Source organism: Saimiri boliviensis, chromosome 4, assembly GCF_048565385.1.
Source record: "Saimiri boliviensis isolate mSaiBol1 chromosome 4, mSaiBol1.pri, whole genome shotgun sequence".
NCBI classification, from domain to species: domain Eukaryota; kingdom Metazoa; phylum Chordata; class Mammalia; order Primates; family Cebidae; genus Saimiri; species Saimiri boliviensis.
In genome coordinates this window covers 86,275,264-86,302,332 of record NC_133452.1, presented here as the reverse complement: position 1 = coordinate 86,302,332, position 27,069 = coordinate 86,275,264, and the positions used below count along the sequence as shown (strand labels likewise).

Genomic DNA, 27,069 nt, shown 5'->3' with positions numbered 1-27,069 from the left:
GATATTGTATTGAAATTACTGTATCTGAAAAAGAAAGAAAAATTTAGGTAGGGATCTGCATGAGCAAAGCTTGAAGCACATTTGGGAGAAACATCAGGTCAAGTTTGGCTCCACCACTATATATATACTTTTTTTTTTTTTTTTTTTGAGAAGGAGTCTCACCTGTCACCCAGGCTGGAGCATAGTAGCATGATGTTGGTTCACTGCCACCTCTGCCTCCCAGACTCAAGAAATCTTCCCACCTCAGCCTCCCAAGTAACTGGGATTACAGGCGCCCACTACCACACTTGGCTAATTTTTGTATTTTTAGTAAAGACGGAGTTTCACCATGTTGGCCAGGCTAGTCTTGAACTGTTGGCCTCAAGTGATCTTCCAGCACTGGCCTCCCAATGTGCTGGAATTACAGGCTTTAGCATGACACCTGGCCATCTTTCTTCAATTTACAAAATGAAGAGAATATACATAAAATTAATCAGTAAGGCTTCAGATCTAAAATTTTATGAAACAGCTATTCATTACACTTATCATGAACAAATATATACACCCTGGCCTCCAAAAGTTACAGGGAATCAACCCAGACATTAACTAGCAATACATTTCTCAACTGACTGCATATTGCTCCTAGATAAAGCTAGATTTTCTTAAATTTATTTTTAAAAACCATCTCTTAAGGACTTGAATAAAAGTCCTGAAACCCAGTATTTTATCAACAAATTTGACTTTACCTAATTAGAAGTCTTCTGCATTTTGCAATTTTAAGCATATTCTGCCTCTGACATGCCCTTATCCCAATGTCTTACCCAACCATCACTTTTTCAGGCTTAATAATTCTGACAGGAGGAGAAGGTTACAGTCAGCCAAGATTGTGCTACTGCACACCAGCCTGGGTAATGGACTGAGATTGTGCCTCAAGAAAAAAAAGAGTTCTGTAATTGCTTTCATAAGTCTTAAAGATCTCTTTGTCCCACTGATCTTTTAAATTTGTCAATTTCTTCAATTCCATCAGGTTTTTCTTGAGGTTATAGAATTAGAGATGAACTGGAGCAGAATAATGTTATTTTGTTAGAGGAGAAAAAAAAAAAAAAAAACCTATCACTTTCTTGGGCTTTTTGACAACAATGTGCCAGGTAGCTATCTTCATGGAATTACTGATGAAGAAATACAGTTTACAGCAGTGTTTTACTAGCAAAAGAACTCCTATTTTTTCCAAATAAAATTATATATAATACCTCACTACATAAAACAGACCATAAAGTGCAACTGCTCTGGTTGTGGTTTGTAAAGGCCTAAAGACTAACAGAGTCGGTTCAGCTCGTGCCCCTTTCACAAGCCATCTAACAAAGACCCCCCGCAAAGAGTGCTTCCCGGGCAGCATGGAGGACAGCAAAAAAATCACCACTTTGGCCAGGCACAGTGGTTCATGCCTGTAATCCCAGAATTTTGGGAGGCTGAGACAGGTGGATCACCTGAATAAGGAGTTTGAGACCAGCCTGGCCAACATGGTGAAACCCTGTCTCTACTGAAAATGCAAAATTAGCCGGACATGGTGGTGCATGCCTGTAGTCCCAGCTACACGGGAGGCTGAGGCAGTAGAATCGCCTGAACTCAGGAGGCAGAGGTTGGAATTTGGAATGAGCCAAGATAGTGCCACTGCACTCCAGCCTGGGCAGTAAGAGCAAAACTGTGTCTCAAAAAAAAAAAAAAAAGAAAAGAAAAAGAAAAGAAAGTCATCACTTTATAACATCTGTAAGTATTAAAGATGTCAATATGTACAGAAGAATCAAAGCTTCAAATGAAATAAATCAATTACTTCAAAAGGCTTCTTAACTGCAACATCAATAAAACATTTATAAAATTCATTTCTTCTCAATTTACTCAAACACACATATAAAAATCCACAAGGTCATATTTAGAAAATTGGCCCTTTTAAACCTGCGTTAGAATAAACACAGCATCAACTTAACCATATACTGGCTATTAGTGTAGCACATCAGGAGGAATAATTAATAATTATTTCCATAATAAATGACAATATAGGAAAAAAATGTCAAACACATCAGTGAAATGGGTCATGATCATTTTTTATTGCACATTTGCTTACAGGTCTGCTGCTTTTGGGTAGAGCTAACCCTGAAATATTGAGTTAGTTTCTGTCATTTCACATCAACTAAATTATAGCGGTGAATTGCTTACGTCTCTCCCAGGCTTATCTTCCAGAAACTAGAACATTAACCTTTCCATTTTATCTAGGTACTGAAGCACAAATTTAACATTTGTTTTTTAAAAATTTAAACACACTGAAACAAACCAAACAACATCCTTTAAAGAAAAATGTCGATGTACAACTGAGGTTCAAAGAACTTCTGATTATGCAGTATTGTAAAGATAATGATAATCCAAACCCTCTTCCAAACTATTCAATTCCTGTATGTGTAATTAAGCATTTATTTTCAGAAATTGTTAACACTTTTAGAAACTGACTTTGTCACAATTAGGCTTTTTTAAGATCCTCCATCCCACCAAAAATAACCCACAATGACTCCAAATCTTATATTAAAAAAAAAAAACAAAAAAAAAAACTATTATCTTCAGACTAACTGTTCAGAATAATCAGTATTCCTATTCCCTTTCCACTGTACTCTACGGCTTAATGCAAAATGGAGAACATGTGATCCAAATAGAAATGTGGCATTTGTGCAGGTAAAGTTTTGAATAGACATGGACCACATGCATAGCCTGATTTTTAAAAAGCAACAACAATGGCGACACAACTATTAGACCAAAACAAAATTCTGGCCATTAATGAATCAGAAGTAATAACTGATGCTCCTACTTTAAACTCACCAATGCCATATTTAAAAAGTCAAGCAACAACACATACTTGGCAAAATTTTCTAAATTCTCAAACAAAAAAGTTATTTTTAATACTTCATCCCTGCTTATTTCTTACAATTCAATCACATATTTTCCTCTGTTAGATTATTCAGGAGAAACAGTTATGTTTAACCTTAATCTTTTTGTCTCACACATTTTTATATCAAGTTACTAAAATCACAATACTGAGAAATTTCTTTTTAATCATACAAACATATGATTTAACTGCAGTAAAGAAATTAGATCCTTTCTTAATCTATGTAGAATGATATCACAAAATCTCTAAGAACTCTTTTCCACAGCTTTTCCTTATATGAACAAACTCATAATTAAGAAAAATACACGTCCACTCCACAGTGAACTAGCATCCATGCTTATTCCACATAGGTACTGCCAGTGGTCCCTGCGGTGTCCTTTCAACAATGACAAACTCTTCAGGGTTGCCAAATGCCTCATAGAAAACCAATAAATCTTGTATAGCATGCTCCTCAATCTGAAAAGAGGAAGAAAAAGAAGATTCTTTACTCTTTTAATTATAAACTAAGCAGGATGTATTTGCTTTCCAATTTCCTTTTAAGGAACTACCACTTTCCATGGATACAATACAGTCTAATTAAATCAGGTATCCTGCATTTTAAATCAGGCATCTTGCTATCTCTGTGGCAAGGAGAAAGCCTGAGACCTAATGTAGAATAATGAGATACCCATGCTCTCTTGAATTTGAATCTTGAGCAGAAGGAAAAAGAAACTGAAAATGACTGCTAAAATTCATTCGTTCCAGTAGTTTTATTCTGTGAGATACTTTCTGTTATTGTATAAGTCCTCTAAATCTTGCTTCTGAGTTCTCTAGTGCTACTACGGGTCTTCTCTGTTTCCAAGCTGTGTCTGGTCTTTCAGTTAAATCTCTGGAATCTTAATATCCCTCGAATAAATTCTCTTTTCCTTAAGTAAGCCAGAATGAGCTTCTGTTGCTTACAATCTTAGAATCCTTATGATACAGAAACCAAATGTAGCACTAGATAATACTCCCAAATTCTCTGCTGATCACTTTTAAAAACTAAATGTAATCCAAAGCATCACCAAAGCTAAGCATATAAGCTTTATCCTAACTTATTAGTCATAAATTAATTGCCCTGAATATCTACAACTAATACATAAACTGCTAGATGCCTCAGTTGAATTTTACCTGGCATTTACATTTTAACTTCATAGATACAAGCACCTGTCCAAAGCAAACAAATGTGATTTTCTTAAAATCTAAATATGAAATGTAATTCTTCTCTAGATTAAACTCTACTAGGTAAGCCATTTACCTGAATCCGAGCCAAGGGTTTTTCTCGACTTCTAATAAGAGCTGCTTCCTGTTGTAGTTCTTCTTCTACAATAGATGCAAAAGTGACGGGGGCTACCATGGACGGAGCAGTCACTGAAGAAGATAACCAGGGACTGAAAGAATAAAAATAATGAGTTTCACTCATCTGTCTAAATTTTTACATGCAAAATTTTCTCTAAAATACTCTTCAGCAATGCTACAACTTTTTCCAGTGACCTAAAATATGAATGAACCTGGAAGCTTCTGCAGAGATTACAGAATGTTGAGGTGAGAAACAGAGTAAGAGGAGAACTAATGTTTTATTTGGACCAGTGTTATAGAACAAATTATGGAAATACCAGGAAATGGGGAGGGAGCAGAAACGACATAATTGAACAGAAAGGTAATTCAAACTACACTACAGTGAAGATTCAAGTAATACATTCTACTCAACACCATACTATTCCCAATTTTTTTAACATTCTCTCATTCTTTATTTTTTTGAGATGAAGTCTCACTCTGTCGTCCAGGCTGCAGTGTAGTGGCATAATCTTGGCTCACTACAACCTCTGCCTCCCAGGTTCAAGTAATTCTCCTATGTCAGCCTCTGGAGTAGCTGGGATCACAGGCATGCACCACCATGCCAAGATAATTTTTGTATTTTTAGTAGAGACAGGATTTCACCAGGTTGGCCAGGCTGGTCTCTAACTCCTGACCTCAGGTGATCTGCCCATCTTGGCCTCCCAAAGTGCTGGGATTACAGGCGTGAGCCACTGCACCCAGCCTTCACGTTCTCTTTCAATGCTAAGCAGCAACTTAACTTTGGAGGCCCATAACTTATCAATTAACCTTACTTGGGACTGTCTAGAAGTGGTAAATCTGAAATATGGTTGCTTTCTGGTCCTGGGGTACCATGAGTAGAGCATCTGCAAAACAAATGCCAAAATTAGTCAAACAGCTTATTAACAGATAAAGAGGAAGAATCGTAAGCTCCTGACTCAGGAGGCAAATTAAATGAGTGCAGTAAGGCTTACCTTTAAAATTGTAAGTAAACAAAATAATCTATATTTATAAAATGTTATGTATAAAACATCATAGAGCAAGATTCTGCAAAAAAATAGCCTATTTTTCTAATGATATTATATATATACCAGATAAACCAATAATCCCTAAATCAGATAATTAACAGTCAAATTTTGTGAGCAATTAATATACTACAGACTGACCTAATTGTGGAATTTTACAGCTAGAAAGGTCCCTAGTACAGATTATCTAGATTAATCCAATGCTCTCTTTCAGCAATGAGCAAACTGAGGACTAGACAGGTTTAACAACACAAACAGGACCTAAGATACTGACTTCATGATTCATTTACACACATTTATTGAGCATGTCAGGATTATTGTAGGTGCTGAAAATCAGGCTAAATAAAACTCAATCTCCTTCCCTCAAAAAATTCTGATAGGGAAGATCTAAAAATAATCATAAGCAATGATAAAACAATGTATAAGAGCACTATAATTAATCTACATTAATATGCATAAAATACTATAGATTTACAGAAGAAAAAACACAATATAGAAGATGGTATATGCTGATGGTTTCACTGAGGAAATGCCATGAAAGCTGAGAGTAACAATTAGAATTTTGGTTGTACGAATACATGGACCTATAGAAGATTTCGGTGATTAAGTAAAGGCAGGCTCTTCTCTTCAATAAACAACAACAAAAAAAATGCCTGAATTCAGGGTAAGGAAGAAACTTAAAGAGAAATAAAGTTAAAAACAAACAGTAGGGTCAGAGTACAAAATGCACTTGAAGCTAAAATGTTTAGCCCTGATGTGTGGGCAAACAAATTTACTAAAAGCCTAAGTACTTCATGTTTATTATCCCATTTAATCCTTGTAATACCCTGTGAAGAAAGTGTATATTATCCATTATAGAGATTAAAAAACAAACTCAAAGATTATATAATTTGATTCACAAATTAGATAAGTAGCAGAGAAATAACAAAAATCTGGTCTTTTGAATTTAGAATACAGTGTTTTTAGAGTACAGTGTTTTTTCCATGATCACACAGCTGCCTTTATTTTTACTATTCCCCTTATTCTGGAATACATTCCACTTCAAATGTCTTCTCATTCTTTTGGAATTGGCTCAAATGTCACCTTCTCTGTCCTCCTACAAAACTTCAATGATTATGATAAAGCATCATCACACACTGTTATTATTGTTTACATGTTTATTGTTTACATGTTCGGTCTGTTTTTTAAAGACAGTCTTGTCTGTCACCTAGGCTGGAGTGCAGTGACTCGGTCTTGGCTCACTGCAACCTCAGCCTCCCAGGTTCAAGCAATTCTCTGCCTCAGCCTCCTGAGTACCTGGGATTAAGGCGACCACTGCCACGCCCAGCTAATTCTTTTGTATTTTTAGTAGAAATGAGGTTTCACCATCTTGGTCAGACTGGTCTTGAACTCCTGACCTTGTGATCTACCCACCTTGGCCTCCCAAAGTGCTGGGATTATAGGCATGAACCATGGCGCCCAGCCTATATGTTCAATCGTAACTGCTAGACTAGTCTCTTGGGGAACAGGACTGTGGTTTATTCACCTCTGTATCTCAATGTCCAGCAGAATTGTTGGAAATAGTTGTTTATAAAAATTAACTCAGCCGGGCGCGGTGGCTCAAGCCTGTAATCCCAGCACTTTGGGAGGCCGAGGCGGGTGGATCACGAGGTCGAGAGTTCGAGACCATCCTGGTCGACATGGTGAAACCCTGTCTCTACTAAAAATACAAAAAATCAGCTGGGCATGGTGGCGTGTGCCTGTAATCCCAGCTACTCAGGAGGCTGAGGCAGGAGAATTGCCTGAACCCAGGAGGCGGAGGTTGCGGTGAGCCGAGATCGCGCCATTGCACTCCAGCCTGGGTAACAAGAGCGAAACTCCGTCTCAAAAAAAAAAAATTAACTCAAAAATTAATGACTGAAACAGAAATTCAAAAGGTATTTCTGTAGTCTACAACAAAGAAAAGCAGCGTTTTTTTAGGTTCTTTATTGCTTTAAATTACTGATAGCTTTTCTTAGAGATACAGGTACTAAATTACAAACTGATACAAGCCTTATAGTAAACCTGTGTGACAGGCATTATCACTCTCATTTCCATATTAAGAAACTGAGGTACAGAAAAATTCAGAAAGAGTAGTATAGTTATATTGAAACACAAATCTGTTTCCTAAGACTACAATTCCATAACTTTTTCCACTCACGATTTTTCAGCGTTTTCAATCCAAACAACGTGGAGTATGTCAAAATTTCATCTTAAAATGAACCAAATTTGTCAAATAAAATAGAGCTATGATTAAACAAATACCAATAACATTCTAAGCTTTCAAATAATAAATACAGCATTATTGTTTCAGATACTAGCAACACAGAAGTAGATAACCCAAAAGACGATCTGTGTAAAATTTAACCTTCTGAAACTAAACAGCAATATAAAAAGGTTAACTGAAATTTTCCTTAAAAGATTTTTGTTTAAGCTGGGCGCAGTGGCTCACGCCTGTAATCCCAGAACTTTGGGAGGCCAAGGTGGGCAGATCATCTAAGATTGGGAGTTCCAGATCAGCCTGACCAACATGGAGAAACTCTGCCTCTACTAAAAATACAAAATTAGCCAGGTGTTCCCCGAATAAAAAAAAAATTTTGTTCAAACCAAAAAACATTAATATTGTCACATTTACACTTTAAAAGAACTAAGTTATTATCTGCTCATATAGTTGGCCTTAAAAAATTGTACTAGCTTAATTAGAAAGATTTTTACGTAAGATTAGAACTCATATAATCATAATTTTTTATCTCACGAGCAGTTTTTCTCTTTTTTTTTTTTTTTTTTGAGATGGAGTTTCGCTTTTGTTGCCCAGACTGGAGTGCAGTGGCACAATCTCGGCTCATCAAAACCTCTGCCTCCCGGATTCAAGTGAAATTCTCCTACCTTAGCCTCCTAAATTCCTGGGATTACAGGTATGTGCCACCGTGCCTGGCTAATTTTCTATTTTTAGCAGAGATGGGGTTTTTCCATATTGGTCAGGCAGGTCTCAGACTCCTGACCTCAGGTGATCCGTCTGCCTCAGCCTCCCAAAATGCTGGGATTACAGGTGTGAGTCACTGTGCCCAGCCTCACAAGTAGTTTTCCTTACTAATTAGAAACACAAGCTCAGCCAGTCAAGGTGGCTTACACCTCTAATCCCAGCACTTCGGGAGGCTAAGGTTGGCAGATCACCTGAGGTCAGAAGATCAAAACTAACTTAGCCAACATGGCGAAACCCCGTCTCTACTAATACAAAAATCAGCCATGTGTGGTGGCAGGTCCCTGTAATCCCAGCTATTCTGGAGGCTGATGCTCGGGAATCACATGATCCCGGGAGGCGGAAGATGCAGTAAGCAGAGATCACACTATCGTACTCTCGCCTGACTCCAACTTAAAAGAGCGAGACTCCAACTCAAAAAAACAAAAACAAAACACAAGCTTATATTTTCTTTCCATAATTACATAAAAAGGCATTTAAGTGAAAGGAAATGGGAAATAAAACACATAAAATGAAAAAGAATACCCAAGTAACAATAAACAAATAAAAATTATACAAATTGCTCACTTTTAGATGCTAACACCCTCAAACAACATTGTCATTCTTGCCCTAACCTTGGAATAAACTCACATTTTCTACAACCAAAACAAGAATGTATAATTTGCGGAATTTCCTGAGATGAGTCCCCCACCCCTGCCACCCTAACTCCCCAAAGGACCATAAGCATTCCTGTCTTAACTCCCACGATTTCCTCTATTTATACTGTCCCATCTTCTATTATTTCTTCTTTTAAAAATCCTATCCTGTATTCAAAAGTTTATGACAATGAAAGGAATCAAATATTAAGTGATCTCTTTTTTTCTAATATTATTCACATGCCTATAAATATAATAATGAAATATTTAGAAATGAACATAAAAAGTGCTTATGATCTAACACAGCTCAAGCCCTTCTTCTCCAGTGAATACTTCCAGGCAACTCCAGCCCGTGTTCATTTTCCTTCTCAGAACCACTCATTTGGTACTTCATCATATTGCAATCTCTTTAATACTTCTATACCGTATCATAATTTCTTTTTTTTTTTTTTTAATAGAGATGGGGTTTCACCATGTTGGCCAGGATGGTCTCGATCTCCTAACCTTGTGATCCACCTGCCTCAGCCTCCCAAAATGCTAGAAATACAGGCTTTTCTTTTTTGAGATAGAGTCTCACTGGAGTGCAGTGGCGTGATCCCAGCTCACTGCAACTTCCACTTCTTATGTTCAAGCAATTCTCCTGACTCAGCCTCCCTAGTAGCTGGAATTACAGACATGCACCACTATGCCTGGCTAATTTTTGTATTTTTAGTAGAGATGAGGTTTCCCCATGTTGGAGAGGCTTCTGGCCTCACGTGATCCACCCCCCATCAGCCTTCCAAAGCGCTCAGAATACAGGCATGAGCCATAGCACCTGGCCCTTCTATCATAAGTTCATTCTTATTCTGTCACTTAGTTTCCATGTATGTATATTTATATTTATCAACTAGATTTCAGATACATTAAAGGCTGGGCCTATATATTCTACTTTTACTTATACCCAACAGAGACCAGTACCAGGTAGCCCATAATTTGCAAATTAATGAATATTCTGTCTGTAATGCTTTATATTTCCTTTTTTAAAAAAGTGTACTTGTTATATTTCCTATGATGGAAAAAAACTCTGAAACTCAAGCTACGTGTTTTCTTTCTCAGAATCACTATCAGTGACAGCCAGTTATTTAAAACATTAAATCCCATACCAAAAATACTGAAGCTATGGATATGTGATACTATCATAAACTCCGTTAAGTCAAACTTCCAAAGCAGTAAAACAGGGTACACTTCTCATAATTAAGAGCCCTGATGTTATAGCACACTCTAGTGATCAACTATAAAACCACAGATTCATATTTTAAGTTCCATGACATATCGTTATATATCCAAAAACATTTTTTTTTACATTTCAATGAATATTTAAAATATAAAAGTACAAAAATGATCTGAATTTTTCATACCTTTAACTTGATATATCTAAGACATGCAATATAACTAATTACGTTAGAAACAAATACTACTTGAAACAGAGCTACAATTTTAACTAATTTACTCATTCAGTCATTCACCAGACTCACTGAGCACCTAATACATGCTAGGAGACATTCTAAACACTGGTAGTAAAATGATGAACAAAGACAAACATCTTCCTTGCTCTCGTTGAACATATAATTAAACATATAGACATGAAAACATTTAGAGTACACAATTATTAAAGAATCACACTAATAATAACTGTGGAATGTACCAACAAGAAAGAAGTACTATGAGAACATACATCAGCAAACTGCCCCAGTAAGTCAGACTTCTCCAAAGAATATGACTGAATAGATAATCAAAGAAGAGTCAGAGTCAGTCTGTCAAAGGGTAAAAAGATGGAAAGAAGCAAAGTGCATCTGCGAACTAGAAAAAGCCAAGATGACTAGAATACAGAGATCAGGTTACAAAACCAAGTTAAAGATAGCTGGCAGGAGACAGACTATGTAGGGCTTAAAGGTCATATAAGGAACTCTATAGCTTTTATTTTAAAAGCAGTAAACGCCGGGCACGGTGGCTCAAGCCTGTAATCCCAGCACTTTGGGAGGCCGAGGCGGGTGGATCACGAGGTCGAGAGATCGAGACCATCCTGGTCAACATAGTGAAACCCCGTCTCTACTAAAAATACAAAAAACTAGCTGGGCGTGGTGGCGCGTGCCTGTAATCCCAGCTACTTAGGAGGCTGAGGCAGGAGAATTGCCTGAGCCCAGGAGGCGGAGGTTGCGGTGAGCCGAGATCGCGCCACTGCACTCCAGCCTGGGTAACAAGAGTGAAACTCCGTCTCAAAAAAAAAAAAAAAAAAAAAAAAAAAAAAGGAAAAAAAAAAAAAGCAGTAAACTCCAAATTTTCAAAAAGAACACAATGGCTTAATATATTGGAGGAAAGAAAGAAAGGAAAGACCAGTTAGGAAGGCAACTCTCATGGCCCAGGTGAATTATCACAGTAGGCTGAATCAGAGGTAATAACCCTGGAGATAAAATTTAGTATATGGATTTGAGAAATATTTAAGAGATAAAACTGGAATGCTCTCACAGTAGACTGAATATTTGTGAAGAAAATGGAAGTGCCAAAGACACAAATTCTTCCTCTTGACTGAGGAATAAAATTCAGAAAGAATAGCCTGTCCTTTGTTTTGTCTCTATTTTTGATTTTGGTTTTATGTGAGGGGTATGAGGAAAATATCAAGTTTAAATTTGGACATGAAGTTTGCAGTGTTTCTGAACATCCAAATAGGATGGTAGGGTTAACAAGACAGATAATTAAGTCAAGCTCAGATGACAGATATGGGCAGGAGTTTTGAGTCTTTAGCACATGTCTGGTAACTGAACATATGCTCATAAACATATGCTCATAAAATGGATAGTGTAGAAAAAATATAAAGTGACATAAGAAGATGACCAGTAATTGAACTTCAAGTATGATGAGTCATATAAAAAGTGGATGGTGTTGGCAATGTAAAGGTCACTGCTGAACTTAGCCTGGAATGTTTCCGTTTAGTAATAGGGCTGGAAGACAAAATGAATTAAGGACTGAGTAGGAAGTGACAACTCTTTGAAGAAATCTGGCCGTGAAGCGGGTGGAGAATTGGTAATGATAGAACAACTGCTAGAATAAAGTGTGCCCAGACCACATGAGAGACCTGAGCACTCAAAACCAGAGGGGAAGAATCTAGTTAAAAGGAAAAGGTTGAATCTTACATAATAAAGGAAAGGGATAATTAATAGTTTTAAGGTTTCTGAAGTGGGAAGTATAAAGATAAAAGCAGAGGTATTGGCCTAAAATAGGAGAGATAACTTTTCTACGGCAAAACAAGAAAGGAGGATAGTTCTACATAGGCAAGGGCTAATTTGTTCACCACTGTGACTCTAGTACTTAGTATAATGTCTGATATAAGGCTGATAATCCATAAATATTTGATTGCCAATTTTAAGACTATGCTTCTAGTTTTATATTTATTAGCTTATCATAATTATAATTTTAATTTATAAATTAATATGCAAAAAGGCTTAATATTTGTTTCATATGTTAGTATTCCATTTAAGGTTTTTGAGACGGGGTCTCACTCTGTTGCTCAGGCTGGAGAACAGTGGCACACTCATGGCTAACTGCATTCTTTACCTTCCAGGCTCAAGCAATCCTACCACCCCCACCTCCTAAACAGCTGGGACTATGGGCACATGATAATCTAGGCCCAGATAATCTTTTTTCTTGGTATTTTTTGTAGAGACAAGGTTTCATCATCTTGCCAGGCTGATCTCGAACTCCCAGACTCAAATGATCTGCCCACCTCAGCCTCCCAAAGAGCTAGGATTACAGGTATTAAGCCACCAAACCCAACCTAAGATTTTTATTGTAAAATAGTATTTTAATGCTAGAAGTATTTGACAAGTTAGGGAGACGACTTCCGATCTCTTCTGCTCTCTGATTTTCTGTATGGCAAGAAAATAGCTCAAGAACTCTCCTCCTAAATGTAAATATCTGTAAAAAAGAAGACAGTCACAATACTAACAATAAAAATATGCCTGAACATTTCATCTAAATCAGTAGTTTTCCAACATTGTTGTTAGAAGACTTTGACAGTTCCTCAGGGCAGGTAAGGTGACATTAAACTAGTATAGTTCCCAGTGCCCTCTCCTTGCTTCAGTCAGAAAAGTTTATATTATCTGTTTGATGCACTTGAATTGGACATAATATTTTTTATTTTGTTCTGTTTTGTTTGAGACCAGGTTTCGCTCTGTTACCCATGCTAGAGTGCAGTGGTCCAATCACAGCTCATTTTCAGTGAGAGCATTTTCAGTGAGCTGTGATTGGACCACTGCACTCTAGCATGGGTAGCAGAGCGAGACCTGGTCTTTTAAATTATGCACAGATTTTGATGTTTCATGGAGGCATTTAAAATATGAAACTTTTTTTTTTTACATACATTGGACTTTCTAAAACAGTAACAAAAACAGCTCGCCCAGGTATGGCAGATCATGCCTGTAATCCTAGCACTTTGGGAGGCAGAGGTGGGGGGATTACTTAGGGCTAGGAGTTCAAGACCAGCCTGGGCAACATAATGAGACCCCATCTCTAGATTCATAAAAATAAAAATTAAAAATTGCTAGAGAAAAAACTGCAAATACCTAAAGGTCCATCAACAGGTGCATGGATAAACTGACTGTGGTATACCCATACAATGAAATACTATTCAGCAATGAAAGATAATCAATGGATACACATAACAGTTTAAATAAATCTCAAAACAATTACACTGAGTAAAAGATGACAGATTTTACAACAGGTACATACTGCATGACCCCACTGACATAAAACTCTTTTAAAACATGCAAGCTAGTCTGTATTGACAGATTAGTAGCTGCTTGGGAGGGGGAACAGAGGGAAGAGAGCAATGGATTAGAAAGGAGCATGAGGAAACATCTGAAAATGATGCTTCTGTTCACAACCTTGAATGTTGTGGTGGTGTCATAGGATTATACATATGCTGAAACTACAGACTGTATACTTTAAATAGATACAACTGATTTTAAGTCAATTATCTCTCAATAACTATTTCAATGTTTTAAAGTGGAGAAGGAATTTAAACATGCTAATTTCATTCTGAATGTAAGAGTGTACAAAAATCTGCCTCATAAAGTTTTAAAGATTATTTCAGAACATAAAACCACTATACAATATCTTAAGGTAGAAAATACATTAGTTTTGTTTTATTACCTGACAATTTTTGACGACTGAGCATTTTTAATTCCTTTAAAATAAGCTTTTTTGACATGATCGCCTGAACTATGACTAGTAACAGACTTTTTTTCTTCTAGTAAGAAATCCCGGAGTGACTTGGATGAAACTGAATGTAGAGGAGATGCCCTGCAAAAGAAAGCAAGTATCATGTTAAAACATCCATTTTGTTTGTTTCCTATGATTTATGTTAGAGGAATAAAAAAGAAAAAAAAAAGAAGAAGAAAAGAATAAAGAAAATTTTAAAAAGAAACATCCATTTTGTAAAAGGGCACTGCTGGAAGTTATAAGCGAACAATAAGAGAACGCATATCAAAAATTTTACAATATATAATTATAGTTTTCAATGTGAAGTTGGATTCTTGCTGCCAATTGTGAAATATCCGAAACTATGCAATAAGAAAAAGCAATCAATGAAGACCAAGTCTAGAGATAACCCAGATGTTAAAATAAGCAATAATATTAAAATAGCTATTATAATTATGCATCAGATAACAATAACAACAACAACAAAAGCTTAGGATGAATTTAAAAATAGGTAAGCTCAGCAAAAGAAATGATTAAAAAAATAACAAAAATTCAAAAATTTTTTATTTTTTAAAATTCACTGTATACATTGAAGAGTCGGTAAACTTGAAGGTAAACCAACTTGAATCTGAAAAAAAGAAAGGAGAAGTTGAAGAAAATTATCCCATAGTGAGTTATAAGATAAAATCAAAAGGTCTGCCATATGTGTAACTGAAGCCATGGAAATAAACAAGAGAGAGACGGGAGACAAAAGGAAACAATGGTTAAAATGTTCCCAAATTTGATAGAAGATATAAAGATTCCAGCATTTTGGCAAACCCCAAAAAAGGTGAAACAAAGAAAACTATACGTAGGCACATAATAAATACACAGCTGGAAACAACGCTAAACGGAAAATCTTGAAAGCAGCCATAAAAACACAACAGAGAATGAAAGTGAGTAGTGTATTATTTGAAACAATGAAGCCCAAAAGATAGTAGAAAGGAATCTTTAATATGATGAAAGAGGTAAAATATGTCAACCCAGAATTCTATATCTATGGCATTAATCTTGAAATTAGATCCTCTTCAAGTCATGCCTTGAAATGACTACAGCCCTAGCCAAACCTTAACTGTGTCACTGTGGAAGATCCCAAGTCAGAGGCATTCAGCTAAGATTCCTGACCTAAAGAAATTATGATAATAAACGCTGGTTGTTTTAAGCTGTTGTTTAAGGATAATCTGTTATGAAGCAATAGATAACTAAAACAAGACTGTACAGAAATTAAGAGGCTAACAAAGAAATCTTATAGGGCTAAATGGCTCATGCCTGTAATCCCAGCACTTTGGGAGACCAGGCAGATAGATCACTTGAGCCCAGGAGTTTAAGACCAACCTGGCCAACATGGTGAAACTCTGTTTCTGCTAAAAATACAAAAATTAGCTAGGTATGGTGGCACATGCCTGTAATCCCAGCTACTCAGGAAGCTGAGGCATGAGAATTGCTTGAACCTGGGAGGTAGAGGTTGCAGTGAGCCGAGATTGGGCCACTGCATTTCAGCCTGGGTGACAGAACAAGTTGGGAAAACTGGCTAGCCATGTGCCAAAAGCTGAAACTAGATCCCTTGCTTACACCTTATAAAAAAAAATTAACTCCAGATTCACTCATAGGTGGGTGTTGAACAGTGAGAACACATAGACTCAGGGAGAGGAGCATCACACATTGGGGGCAGTTGAAGGGGTAGGGAAGCAATAACATGGGGAGAAATGCCAGATACAGTATGCACCTAAAGTTAAATAAATAAATTTTTAAAAAAATAAATAAATAAGACCTAACACCATAGAAACCCTAGAAGAAAATCTATGCAATACCATTCAGGACATAGGCACAGGCAAGGACTTCATGACTAACACAACAAAAGCAATGGCAACAAAAGACAAAATAGACAAATGAGATCTAATTAAACTCAAGAGCTTCTGGACAGCAAAAGAAACAATCATTAGAGTGAACCGGAAACCAACAGAATGGGAAAAAATTTCTGCAACCTACCCATCTGACAAAGGGCAAATATCCAGAATCTACGAAGAACTTAAACAAATTTAAAAGAAAAAAACAACCCCATCCAAAAGTGGGAGGAGGATATGACCAGAAACTTTTCAAAAGAGGACATTTATGCGGCCAACAAACATATGAAAAAATGCTCATCATTAGTGGTCAATAGAAAAATGCAAATCAAAACCACATTGAGATACCATCTCATGCCAGTTAGAATGGCAATCATTAAAAAATCTGGAGACAACAGATGCTGGAGAGGATGTAGAGAAATAGGAATGCTTTTAGACTGTTGGTGGGAGTGTAAATTAGTTCAACCATTGTGGAAGACAGTGTGACAATTCTTCAAGGATCTAGAAATAGAAATACCATTTGACCCAGCAATTCCATTACTGGGTACATACCCAAAGGATTATAAATCATTCTGTTATAAAGACATATGCACACATATGTTCACTGCAGCACTGTTTACAACAGCAAAGACCTGGAACCAACCCAAATGCCCATCAATGATAGACTGGATAAAGACAATGTGGCACATATGTACCATGGGATACTATGCAGCCAAAAAAAGGATGAGTTCATGTCCTTTGCAAGGACATAAATGAAACTGGAAAAGATTATTCTCAGCAAACTCACACAAGAACAGAAAACTAAACACCGCATGTTCTCACTCATAAGTGAGTGTTGAACAATGAGAACATATGGACACAGGGAGGGGAACATCATACATTGGGGTCTGCTGGGGGTGGGGGGACTAGGGAAGGAATAGCAGAGAGTGGGGAGATTTGGGAGGGATAACATCAGGAGAAACACCTAATGTAGGTGACGGTGGATGGATGCAGCAAACCACCATGGCATGTGTGTACCTATGTAACAATCCTGCACGATCTGTACATGTATCCCAGAACTTAAAGTATAATAATAAAATAAAAAGAAAAAAAATGAAAAAACAGAGAAAAAAGATGTTATAATCAACACAAAAAATTTGATAATTTACACAGAATAGACAAGTGTCTTTTTTAAAAAACCAAATTACTGAAGATAACAGAAAATCTATGTACACTGCATCTATTTTTAAAATTGAATTAATCTTACCTAGGTTTTTTAATTGCAGGAATTGACAAACTGATTCTAAAATTTATATGAGAATAAAAAATCCCAGATTAGCCAAAGCATTCTTTAAAAAAAAAAAAAAACCATGAAAAGTTGGAAGAAGACAAAACCATTTATAGTAATCAGGATAATATATGCTAGGTCTGAATGCATTGCCTCCAAAACTCATGTTGAAATGTAATTGTCACTGTGATAGTACAGAGAGATAAGACCTCTAAGAGGTGTTTAAGTTATGAGAGTGCCTCACAAACTGACTAATGCCATTATCACTAACAGTGGTTAACCCTTTTGGCTCTCTGTCACCCTTCTGGCAGATGATACCTTCCACTATACTATGAAGCAGCAACAAGGCTCCTGCCAGATGCTGGCACCTTGATATTAGACATCCCAGCCTCTAGAACTGTGAGCCAATAAACAGCTGTTCATTATAAATTCCCCAGTCTGTGGTACTCTGTTACAGTAGCACAAAATGAACTAAGACCATGTGATACTGGCATAAGGATTGACAAACAGATTTCTTCAAATATGTTCTATTGTTCTTTCCACTGACTATGCCATAATTTGAAAGTTTCTGATTTCCCTCAATTTTTCTTTCCTAACTCACAAGCTCCAGCTATTTTCCACCTTAACAGCCACAGAAAATTTATGGAGAAGGATTTTAGACATTTGTACCTACATAAAAATTAACCAGAATTTTGTTTCTCAGCTAAAGCAGCACTGTAATTTTGCTTTAAAGAATAATATTTTTAGCTTTAAAATGTTAACTAACTGAAATTGTTTAATATTGCATGTGTTAGCTCTAAATGGAATTTGAAAGAATTTACATTCAAACATCAAGCCAGGCCACAAAGACTATGTATTCTTCCACTAAAGATGACTGGTGAGAAATGTTCTATTATTTCTCCAAGTAAAACATTTAATTTTAGTCAAATCCCATAAATAGTGTTTTCACATTACATTTAAAATTCTCCTGGTTAGAACTTCAATCTAATGCAAAAATCCAATTATCTTTAATTCTTTCCATTGCCACACCTAACTGCCAACAGCAGGAATACAACTATACACTGGGAATTGTATGGATGAGGTGAATGAATGTGTGAACAAAGTAGTGAAAATCCTACCACAACCACAAGTATATTTAGAGTGTTAACTTGTAATTTGCTAATGAACTGCACATTTACCTTAATATTAACATAAACATATTTTTAAAAATCTTTTGAAGAAATAAAATCCATTAGATGATACTTCAGATGCTGATTTATCATTAAGAATGATTTTTAAAAGCAGATAAATCAGCCGGGCGCAATGGCTCATGCCTGTAATCCCAGCACTTTGAGAGGCTAAGGAGGGTGGATCACGAGGTCAGGAGTTTGAGACCAGCCTGGCCAACATGGTAAAATCCCATCTCTACCAAAAATACAAAAATTAGCCAGGCAAGACAGTGTGCACCTGTAATCCCAGTTACTCCGGAGGCTGCGGCAGGGTTCAAGACCAGCCTGGCCAACGAAGTGAAACCCCGTCTCTACTAAAAATACAAAAATTAGCCAGGCATGGTGGTGTGTACCTGTAATCCTAGCTACTCAGGACATTGTGGCAGGAGAATTGCCATTGCACCATGGCATTCCAGCCTGGGCGACAGAGCAAGACTCCATCTCAGAACAAAAAAATCACAGATAAATTACCACAGTCATGAATACACTCTGTAAATCTGATTAAAATGTTAACTTTAGGCTGGGTGTGTTGGCCCACCTCTGTGGTCCCAGCACTTTGGGAGGCCGAGGCAGGCAGATCACCTAAGGTCTGCAGTTCGAGACCAGCCTGACCAACATGGAGAAATCCCGTCTCTCCTAAAAATACAAAATAAGCCAGGCATGGTGCCACATGCCTGTAATCCCAGCTACTCGGGAGGCTCGCAGGAAAATCACTTGCCCAGGAGGCGGAGTTTGCAGTGAGCTGAGATCATGCCACTGCACTCCAGCCTGGACAACAAGAGTGAAACTCCATCTCAAAGAAAAAAAAATGTTAAAGTCAGCCATGAACAGTGATTCACGCCTGTAATCCCAACACTTTGGGAAATCAAGGCAAGAGGACTGCTTGAGCCCAGGAGCTCAAGACCAGCCAGGGATACACAGGAAGACCCACCTCTACAACAAATAAAAAATTAGCTGAGCATGCAAACCTGTGATCCCAGCTACGTAAGAGGCTGAGTTGGGAGGATGGCTTGGGCCCAGGAGGTCAAGGATGCAGTGAGACAAGAATACACCACTGCACTCCAGCTGGAGACACAGAGTAAGACCCTGTCTTAAAAACAAAAAAGTTCCAATTTTTTAAAAAGCCAATATATATGAGAGATGTTCTCAGGAAAACAATCTATTCAATTTTTACTTCAAGCATATATTACAAGTATTTATATTCCATGTGTATCTGATTAAAATTCAAGTGATATACTGAATTATGTGGTTATCTCATAATTTTGTAATCACATGAAAAATTATATCACATTATATTCACTCAGTAATTAATGCTGTATCTAGAGTTTGGGTTAAAATACTTTGTAGCCTTATAAGAATTCAAGAAAGAAAATTATTCAACAATTTAATAATAGACATTTCAATTTACACTAAAGTGCTTTGCTTTTTTGTACTTCATAGTTTCTGTGTTTTTAAACAGGATAAAGGTTTGTGGCAACCCTGCATGGAGCAAGTCTATCAGTGCCATTTTTCTAACAATACATGCCCACGTCATGTCTCTGTGTCACATTTTGGTAATTCTCCTGATATTTCAAACTTTTTCATTGTTGTCATATCTGTTATGGTGTCATATTGTCACATCTGTTATGTTACTATTATAATTGTTCGGAGCACCATGAGCCACATCCAGACAAGTTGGCAAGCTTAATTGATAAACGTTTGTTTTCTAACTGTTACACCAATTGGCTGTTCTCCCATCTCTCTCCTTCTCCTCCTTAAGTCTCCCTATTTCCTAAGAAACAACAATATTGAAACTAGACCAACTAATAACCCTACAATGGCCTTTAAGTGTTCAAATGAAAGGAAAAGTCACATGTCTCTCACTTTAAATCAAACGCTAGGAAGAATTAAGCTTAGTGACAAAAGTACCACCCTGATGAGTCATCAGTCATCCACATCAAGGCAAGATCCTCCACCACAAAAAGATTATGATTCGCCGAAGGCTCAGATGATCACCAGCATTTTTTAGCAATAAAGTATCTTTACATTAAGGTATGGTTTTTTTTTGTAAATATTATGCCATTGCACACTTAACAAACTACAGTATAGTTTAAAGATTACTTTTATAGGCACCAGGAAACCAAAAATTTCCTGTGACTAACTTTATTGCAATGTTTGTTTTATTGAGGTAGTCTGGAATTGAACCTGCAATATCTCCAAAGTATGCCTATACAGTTTTAAGAAGCCTTAAAAAAAGCATAAATTACTGACTGTAGACAATTCAGATACCTCTCACCTTGATGATAATAATTCAAAATAGCTATAATTCTCAAAAATTCAGAATACCTATAATTATCTAAATTATGTATAATCGGTTAAAAAATTTTCTTGGTGTCCTAAGATACATAAAGCTCATTACTCAAGTTTGTACTTAAGTTTTCCAACCATGTTTTTATAAAACAAATGTATAACAAATATCACTTATATTTGATAAATATTAAATATCACTTATATTTGATAAATATCAAATATCACTTATATTTGATAAATATCAAATATCACTTATATTTGATAAATATCAAATATCACTTATATTTGATAAATATTAAATATCACTTATATTTGATAAATATCAAATATCACTTATATTTGATAAATATCAAATATCACTTATATTTGATAAATATGAAATTCTTTTTTTTTTTTTTTTTTTGGAGAAGGAGTCTTCCTCTGTCACACAGGCTGGAGTATGGTGGCATGATCTCAGCTCACTGCAACCTCTACCTCCTAGGTTCAAGTGATTCTCTTGCCTCAGCCTCCCAAGTAGCTGGGATTACAGGCACACGTCACCACACCCAGACAATTTTTGTATTTTTAGTAGAGATGGGGTTTTGCCATGTTGGCCAGGCTGGTCTCAAACTCCTGACCTTAGGTGAGTTGCCTGCCTTGGCCTCCCAAAGTGCTTGGATTATAGGCATGAGCCATCATTCCCAGCCAGATAATTATCAAATTCTTTTCAAAGAAAAATACCCTATGTTTTTGGTCAAAATTTATGGTGTATTTCTTCCCATGTTTCTAAAATCCTCTTTAATATGCCATAATAGACTCCTTTTAAAATTTAGATAGTCCCTTCAATGTGGCACTCTAAGCTTATGTTGCTAATAATTACTAAGGAAAAATTTTTCTTATATTTGAAAGTTAGTCATAAGTTTCAGAAAATGACTACCTGAATACCTTCCTCTGAATTCCTAACATGTAAAGCAAAGTAATCAGAAAGGTATAAATCCACAAGGGCAAAAAGAGTAAGATATTAAGACAATGGCAGACTAAAAATAGCAACACATTTTTGAATGATAGCAAAAGAGATGGAACGATAAAACTGATGACGCAGAACGGATATAAAGAAAACTTGGCCGGGCGCGGTGGCTCAAGCCTGTAATCCCAGCACTTTGGGAGGCCGAGGCGGGTGGATCACGAGTTCAAGAGATCGAGACCATCCTGGTCAACATGGTGAAACCCCGTCTCTATTAAAGGTGCAAAAAATTAGCTGGGCATGGTGGCACGTGCCTGTAATCCCACCTACTCCGGAGGCTGAGGCAGGAGAATTGCCTGAACCCAGGGGGCGGAGGTTGCGGTGAGCCGAGATCGCGCCATTGCACTCCAGCCTGGGTAACAAGAGCGAAACTCCGTCTCAAAAAAAAAAAAAAAAAGAAAACTTGGCAGTCATCAGGTGGGTGGTGGCAGGAAGGGAAGCTCAGAACTCTGGAAACAGGCATATACTGGAGACAGAGTATGTATCAAATCCTAAAGTCGACATGAGGATGAAAATGTGAAAATTGCTGTAGTTTATTTAAGGAGGGGTTGAGAGTGCCAGATGTACTCCCTATCTCCCTGTGGTCACATGACTACATCTCCTTTACTTTTGCAGAAGGAAAATTTGATTCAAAGTCACTAGTAATAGAGGAAGGCAGGAATGAACTGTTGTATACAAAGTCTATAAACTAAATGTGAAAACCTATTACAAATGGCGACAAGTTTAGTCCCAGCTCTAACCTCCCTACCCTGAGATCTAAGGTTCCAGAATGCCAGCACCAAATGTACACCTTACAAGCAAAAAAAAAAATTAAAAGGCTGCTCTTTAGAAAAACTGAAACTAAAGAGACCAAGGAGAAAAGATATGGAGATAACCAACATATGGGAGGATTCAGGGTCCCTAAGAAACGGATAGGTGGGCACACCTATCAGTCTACTTGTACCACACAGGCACACAGAGCTTCCAATCAGCACTTAAAAGCAATCAATCAATAAATTGACAAAATGAATAAAATAAAACATATATAGAGAAGAATGAATAAAACATGGTTGTAAGTCAATGGGTATTTTTAGCTTGCTTTCTTTTGGTTGTTTATTTTGTTCAATATCATATTGGTAAGATTCATCCACACTATTGTATTTAGTCATGATTTATTCCTTTTCATTACTGTGTAGTATTCTACTATAAAAATAAACTAATTTATCCATTTACTGCTAATAGACATCTAGATTGTTTTTGGTTTGGGCTACTACAAATAATATATTATCAACATTCTTATACATGTTGTGCAGTACATAGGTGCATACATTTCTGCTGGGTATATACTAAAGAGTGAAAATGCCTACAGAGTACAGAGATCTTCAACATCAGAATGTTAAAGGGCATACTAACAAAAAAAAGGCATCAACGACAAATGAAACTCTTGATAAGGATTTTAATGCTTTAAACAAAGTCATGCAAATGTTCCAGAAAGTAGAATTGGAAGCATATATGTGGACAACAGAAGAGAAAAAGTGTGGTGTCTCACACCTGTAATTCCAGCACTTTGTGAGGCTGAGGCAGGCATATCACTTGAGGTCAGGAGTTTGAGACCAGCCTGGCCGACATGGTGAAACCATGTTTCTACTGAAAATACAAAAATTAGCTGGGTGTGGTGGCGAGCACCTGTAATCCCAACTATTCAGGAGGCTGAGGCAGAAGAATCGCTTGAACCTGGAAGGCGGAGGTTGCAGTGAACTGAGATCGTTCCACTGCAATCAAACCTGAACAATAGAGTGAGACTCCATCTCATAAACATAAAAAGTAAAAAATTTAAAGAAGCCCAGGAGGACCAGTATCTGACTAATGTGATTTGTAAAGAAAACAGTGAAGAGGAAAAGTATCAAAGTAATATTAGCATTACACAGGATTTTCCTAGAACTTAAAGACATGCTGTTGCCAATTAAAAGAGCCCAAGTATCCAGCATGTATCAAAAAACACCACTATTATGATACATTACTGTAAAATTTCAGAACAGTAGAGATAAAGAAAAGACCCTATAAACTTTCAGGGAAAAAAAAAAAGGTGGAGAAGAAAACAAGAAGTAACATAAGAAGATTTAGGAATTAAATGACACTGAATATATTCTCCAAATGATTTCCAATTTAGAATTCTGTTCTCATCTATCAGTGAATAATGAAGGCCAGAATAAAAACCTTTTCATGAATATACAAGCTCCAAGAAGATGTCCTATACATCCTTTATCAGAAACCTACTAGAATTGTGCTACATCAAAACAAGGAGTGTATTAAGAAAGAAAGAGAAAGCCACAGGATGAAGAAAACTGGGGCTCAAACACTGGAGAGAAGGGAAGAAAATCTGCAAGATGACAGTTAAAGAAAATCTCAAGATGACAGATATTCAGCACACCTGGAAAAGACCCAATTCAGATCACAAAAGAACACAGGACTCTAAGGAATATGCCTCCAAAACACTAAGTAAAACAACTTTCACTCATTTACTTTTTGCTTAAGGAAAGTGATTGATGCCACGGTTACAGCTATATTACCATGCCCAAAGAAGCTTTATCATGAGCTTAATTCTCTCAAACTTCAATTTAGTACTTGACAGTTGTTCCAATAACTTTTCTCCCTTTTTGGTCTTTCCATACTTTTGTTTAGGGAAAGCACAACTCAGTGTTGCAGCAGTCACACCATAAACCATACAACGGTAATGGCCAAATCTGTCTTATTTATTGCCTTATCATCAGAAACTAGCACAATCCCTTACATTTACAGGGTAACAAATGCTGTTAAATTTTAAAATTCTGCTAAACTCATCCTCTCGAGTTTTACCCTCTTTTCTCTTTCCCTTGGGTGTTCCTACCTCTTATTTTACTTTCTTTTTCAGTGACCATTCTTTGGACCTATTAGTAGCCATAACAGGCACTGATTTAGTTCCATTGGCAACGCTTAGAATAAAATTATTTGCCACTTTCTTCAAAATAATTAACGTTTTAATTGAGAAAAATATTCCTTCTTACAAACAAAATAATGTGGCCTTAGAAATACTGAAGGGATTCCCCTAAACCATGGGTAGCTGCCAAGATCCTCCCCAAGCGTTGTGAGAGAAAGAGTGTTCTACTGATCTTTTCATAAGGCTTCACACTCTTCGTATACTTCTCCAGTACTGGTTTCCAGATATTTTAAAACACGAAGAAAAGGAAGGATGGAAGAAAAGCTGGAGTACAACCTATTCTACATATCTCAAAATTATATTCTGAATTCTTTGGAGAGTACTCCAATTAATGTTACCTCTACGTGTAAATTCTAATGGAGAAAATGTAAACACAATGTTAAGAGCAGTGTTTTAAAAAGTGAAAAAGAACAAACTATGTTTATAACCATGCAAAGATACTTCTGGAGCATGCAAAAGGACAAAAAATTGGCATAGCGTAAATAAAATTATCTTTTCATATGTGTCTGACATATTTAATTTCTTATAAAAAAATAAATTAAATTTTAAATCATTTTAGCAAGAAAATCTAATTAGAATATCAAGAAGAAATTGTATCTATATATGAAAAATATATCCACGGTTTCATGTGTATGATGATGTATGTCATCATGATGTGTATGTCAAAACATCCCAAATCAAAAGAAAATAAACAACAACAAAAAAAAGTCTTTGTTTCCCAAGTTCCAATTTTTAACTTAAAAACAAAAGGGGAGGTGAACTATTTGAAATGACTTTAGAAATACTGGGGTTGGGAAGGAACTCCAAAGTCAATAACTACCTTAAAAGTGAACGTACAGATCTATATTAATTTTAATAAAAATAAGAGCATACCATGCATTCACTGGCTTGGGGGCTTTTGAAGGAGTGGTTAAAACTGTTTCCATGCTATTCATTCCTGAATTGTTTTCCTTGGAAGTCAATGCAATCATTTTTCGTTGCTTCTGAGAAAGTTTAACTCCATGAGAGACTGTTTTGCTGGAAATTAAATGAAACCAATTAGTTTCAGTGGTTTCTTCTGAGAAAGTTTAATTCCATGAGAAATCATTTTGTTAGAAATTAAGTCAATTCAATTAATTTCTGCTTTATAAAGGTTACTGGTAATAATAATGTTTTCTATTTATTTGTTATTTTACCATTATTGCATTAAAATGCCCACAAGTTTCAACAATGAACATATCAGTTTATACTAACAATGATCAAGCAATAGCTACATATGAGACCTCCAACATATCATCAGTTTCAAGAAGAACTTGCACCACAAGCCTTAACTCTTTGGCTTTCATAGCCAATAGTCCACAATGATCATTTTAGAGCCAGTTTCTGGGATGTAATACTGCATTCTACAAGAGCTGGCCTACCAACTCAACTCTATCTTTAGAACATAATTAAGAAATAATATTATGGAGGCTACATTGCCCAGAAAAGGATGTATAATTAACCATAACATCAAATGCAGAAAAATAATAGAAAACATGCAATAAGTCTCTCCAATTCTTAGGGTAAAAATATAACATGATATGATTTTTTATAATTTTTTTAACCAACCCTAAATTTGACTTTGGTGTAGCTCCACATTTTTGTCTACTTTCTTCAGTTTCCATGATGGTTCTGAGATCCACAACAGGAGGACTGACAGGACTAAAAGACATAAAAGGTTATTTTGCAAAGTATTCAGTTACCTATAAAGTCCAACCCCCAACTTCACTGAAACTACAAGTGATATGTAAGATTAATTATAAGAGTGTAGTTTAGATTTATCAGCTGTGGGCCAACTTCAAAAAGGATTTTTGAGTAAAAGCTACTTTAATATACACATATATAAGTATCAACTAATATATATCCAAAGTCATAATGTTAAGTGATACAGCACATATAACAGCTAATATGCATCCAAAGTCATAATGTTATGATATAACTGAAATTCCTATATTAAAGAAAACATTTTTTTAAGTGAAGCAATAGAAAGATTCTTAACTAAATCAGGCAGAACACACCAAAGTTCTAATTAAATTCTTACCTTTAGGTTGAATAATAAGGTTTGAAAATTACATTCTTTCCTTTCTATTTTTAATGAACAAAACTCATACTGCTGTTTAACAGTAACAAAAACAAACACTTAATAGAAAAATTGGGGGATACTAAATAATATTGGAGGCCCACCAGAGGGAGTTATACCATAATAAGGAAAAAATTCTACGCTCTTTAGAATTAGATGATTTCTGGCCAAGCATGGCGGCTCACACTTAAACAATCCCAGCACTTTGGGAGGCCAAGGTGGGTGA

General features: G+C 36.3%; 1 protein-coding gene across 1 annotated transcript in view; it reads right to left on the bottom strand.

Moving 5' to 3' along the window:
* Positions 1-2,060: 2,060 nt before the first annotated feature.
* IBTK (inhibitor of Bruton tyrosine kinase) overlaps positions 2,061-27,069 on the bottom strand; it is an 86,340-nt gene continuing 61,331 nt past the window's right edge. Inside the window, exons 24-29 of the mRNA XM_003922980.3 lie at positions 26,333-26,425; positions 25,619-25,762; positions 14,092-14,241; positions 5,041-5,112; positions 4,188-4,320; positions 2,061-3,367 (exon numbers count right to left, since the gene is read on the bottom strand). Coding sequence (XP_003923029.1) covers positions 3,236-3,367; positions 4,188-4,320; positions 5,041-5,112; positions 14,092-14,241; positions 25,619-25,762; positions 26,333-26,425 — 724 coding nt within the window. The 3' untranslated portion in view covers positions 2,061-3,235. The remainder of the gene's footprint in view (positions 3,368-4,187; positions 4,321-5,040; positions 5,113-14,091; positions 14,242-25,618; positions 25,763-26,332; positions 26,426-27,069) is intronic.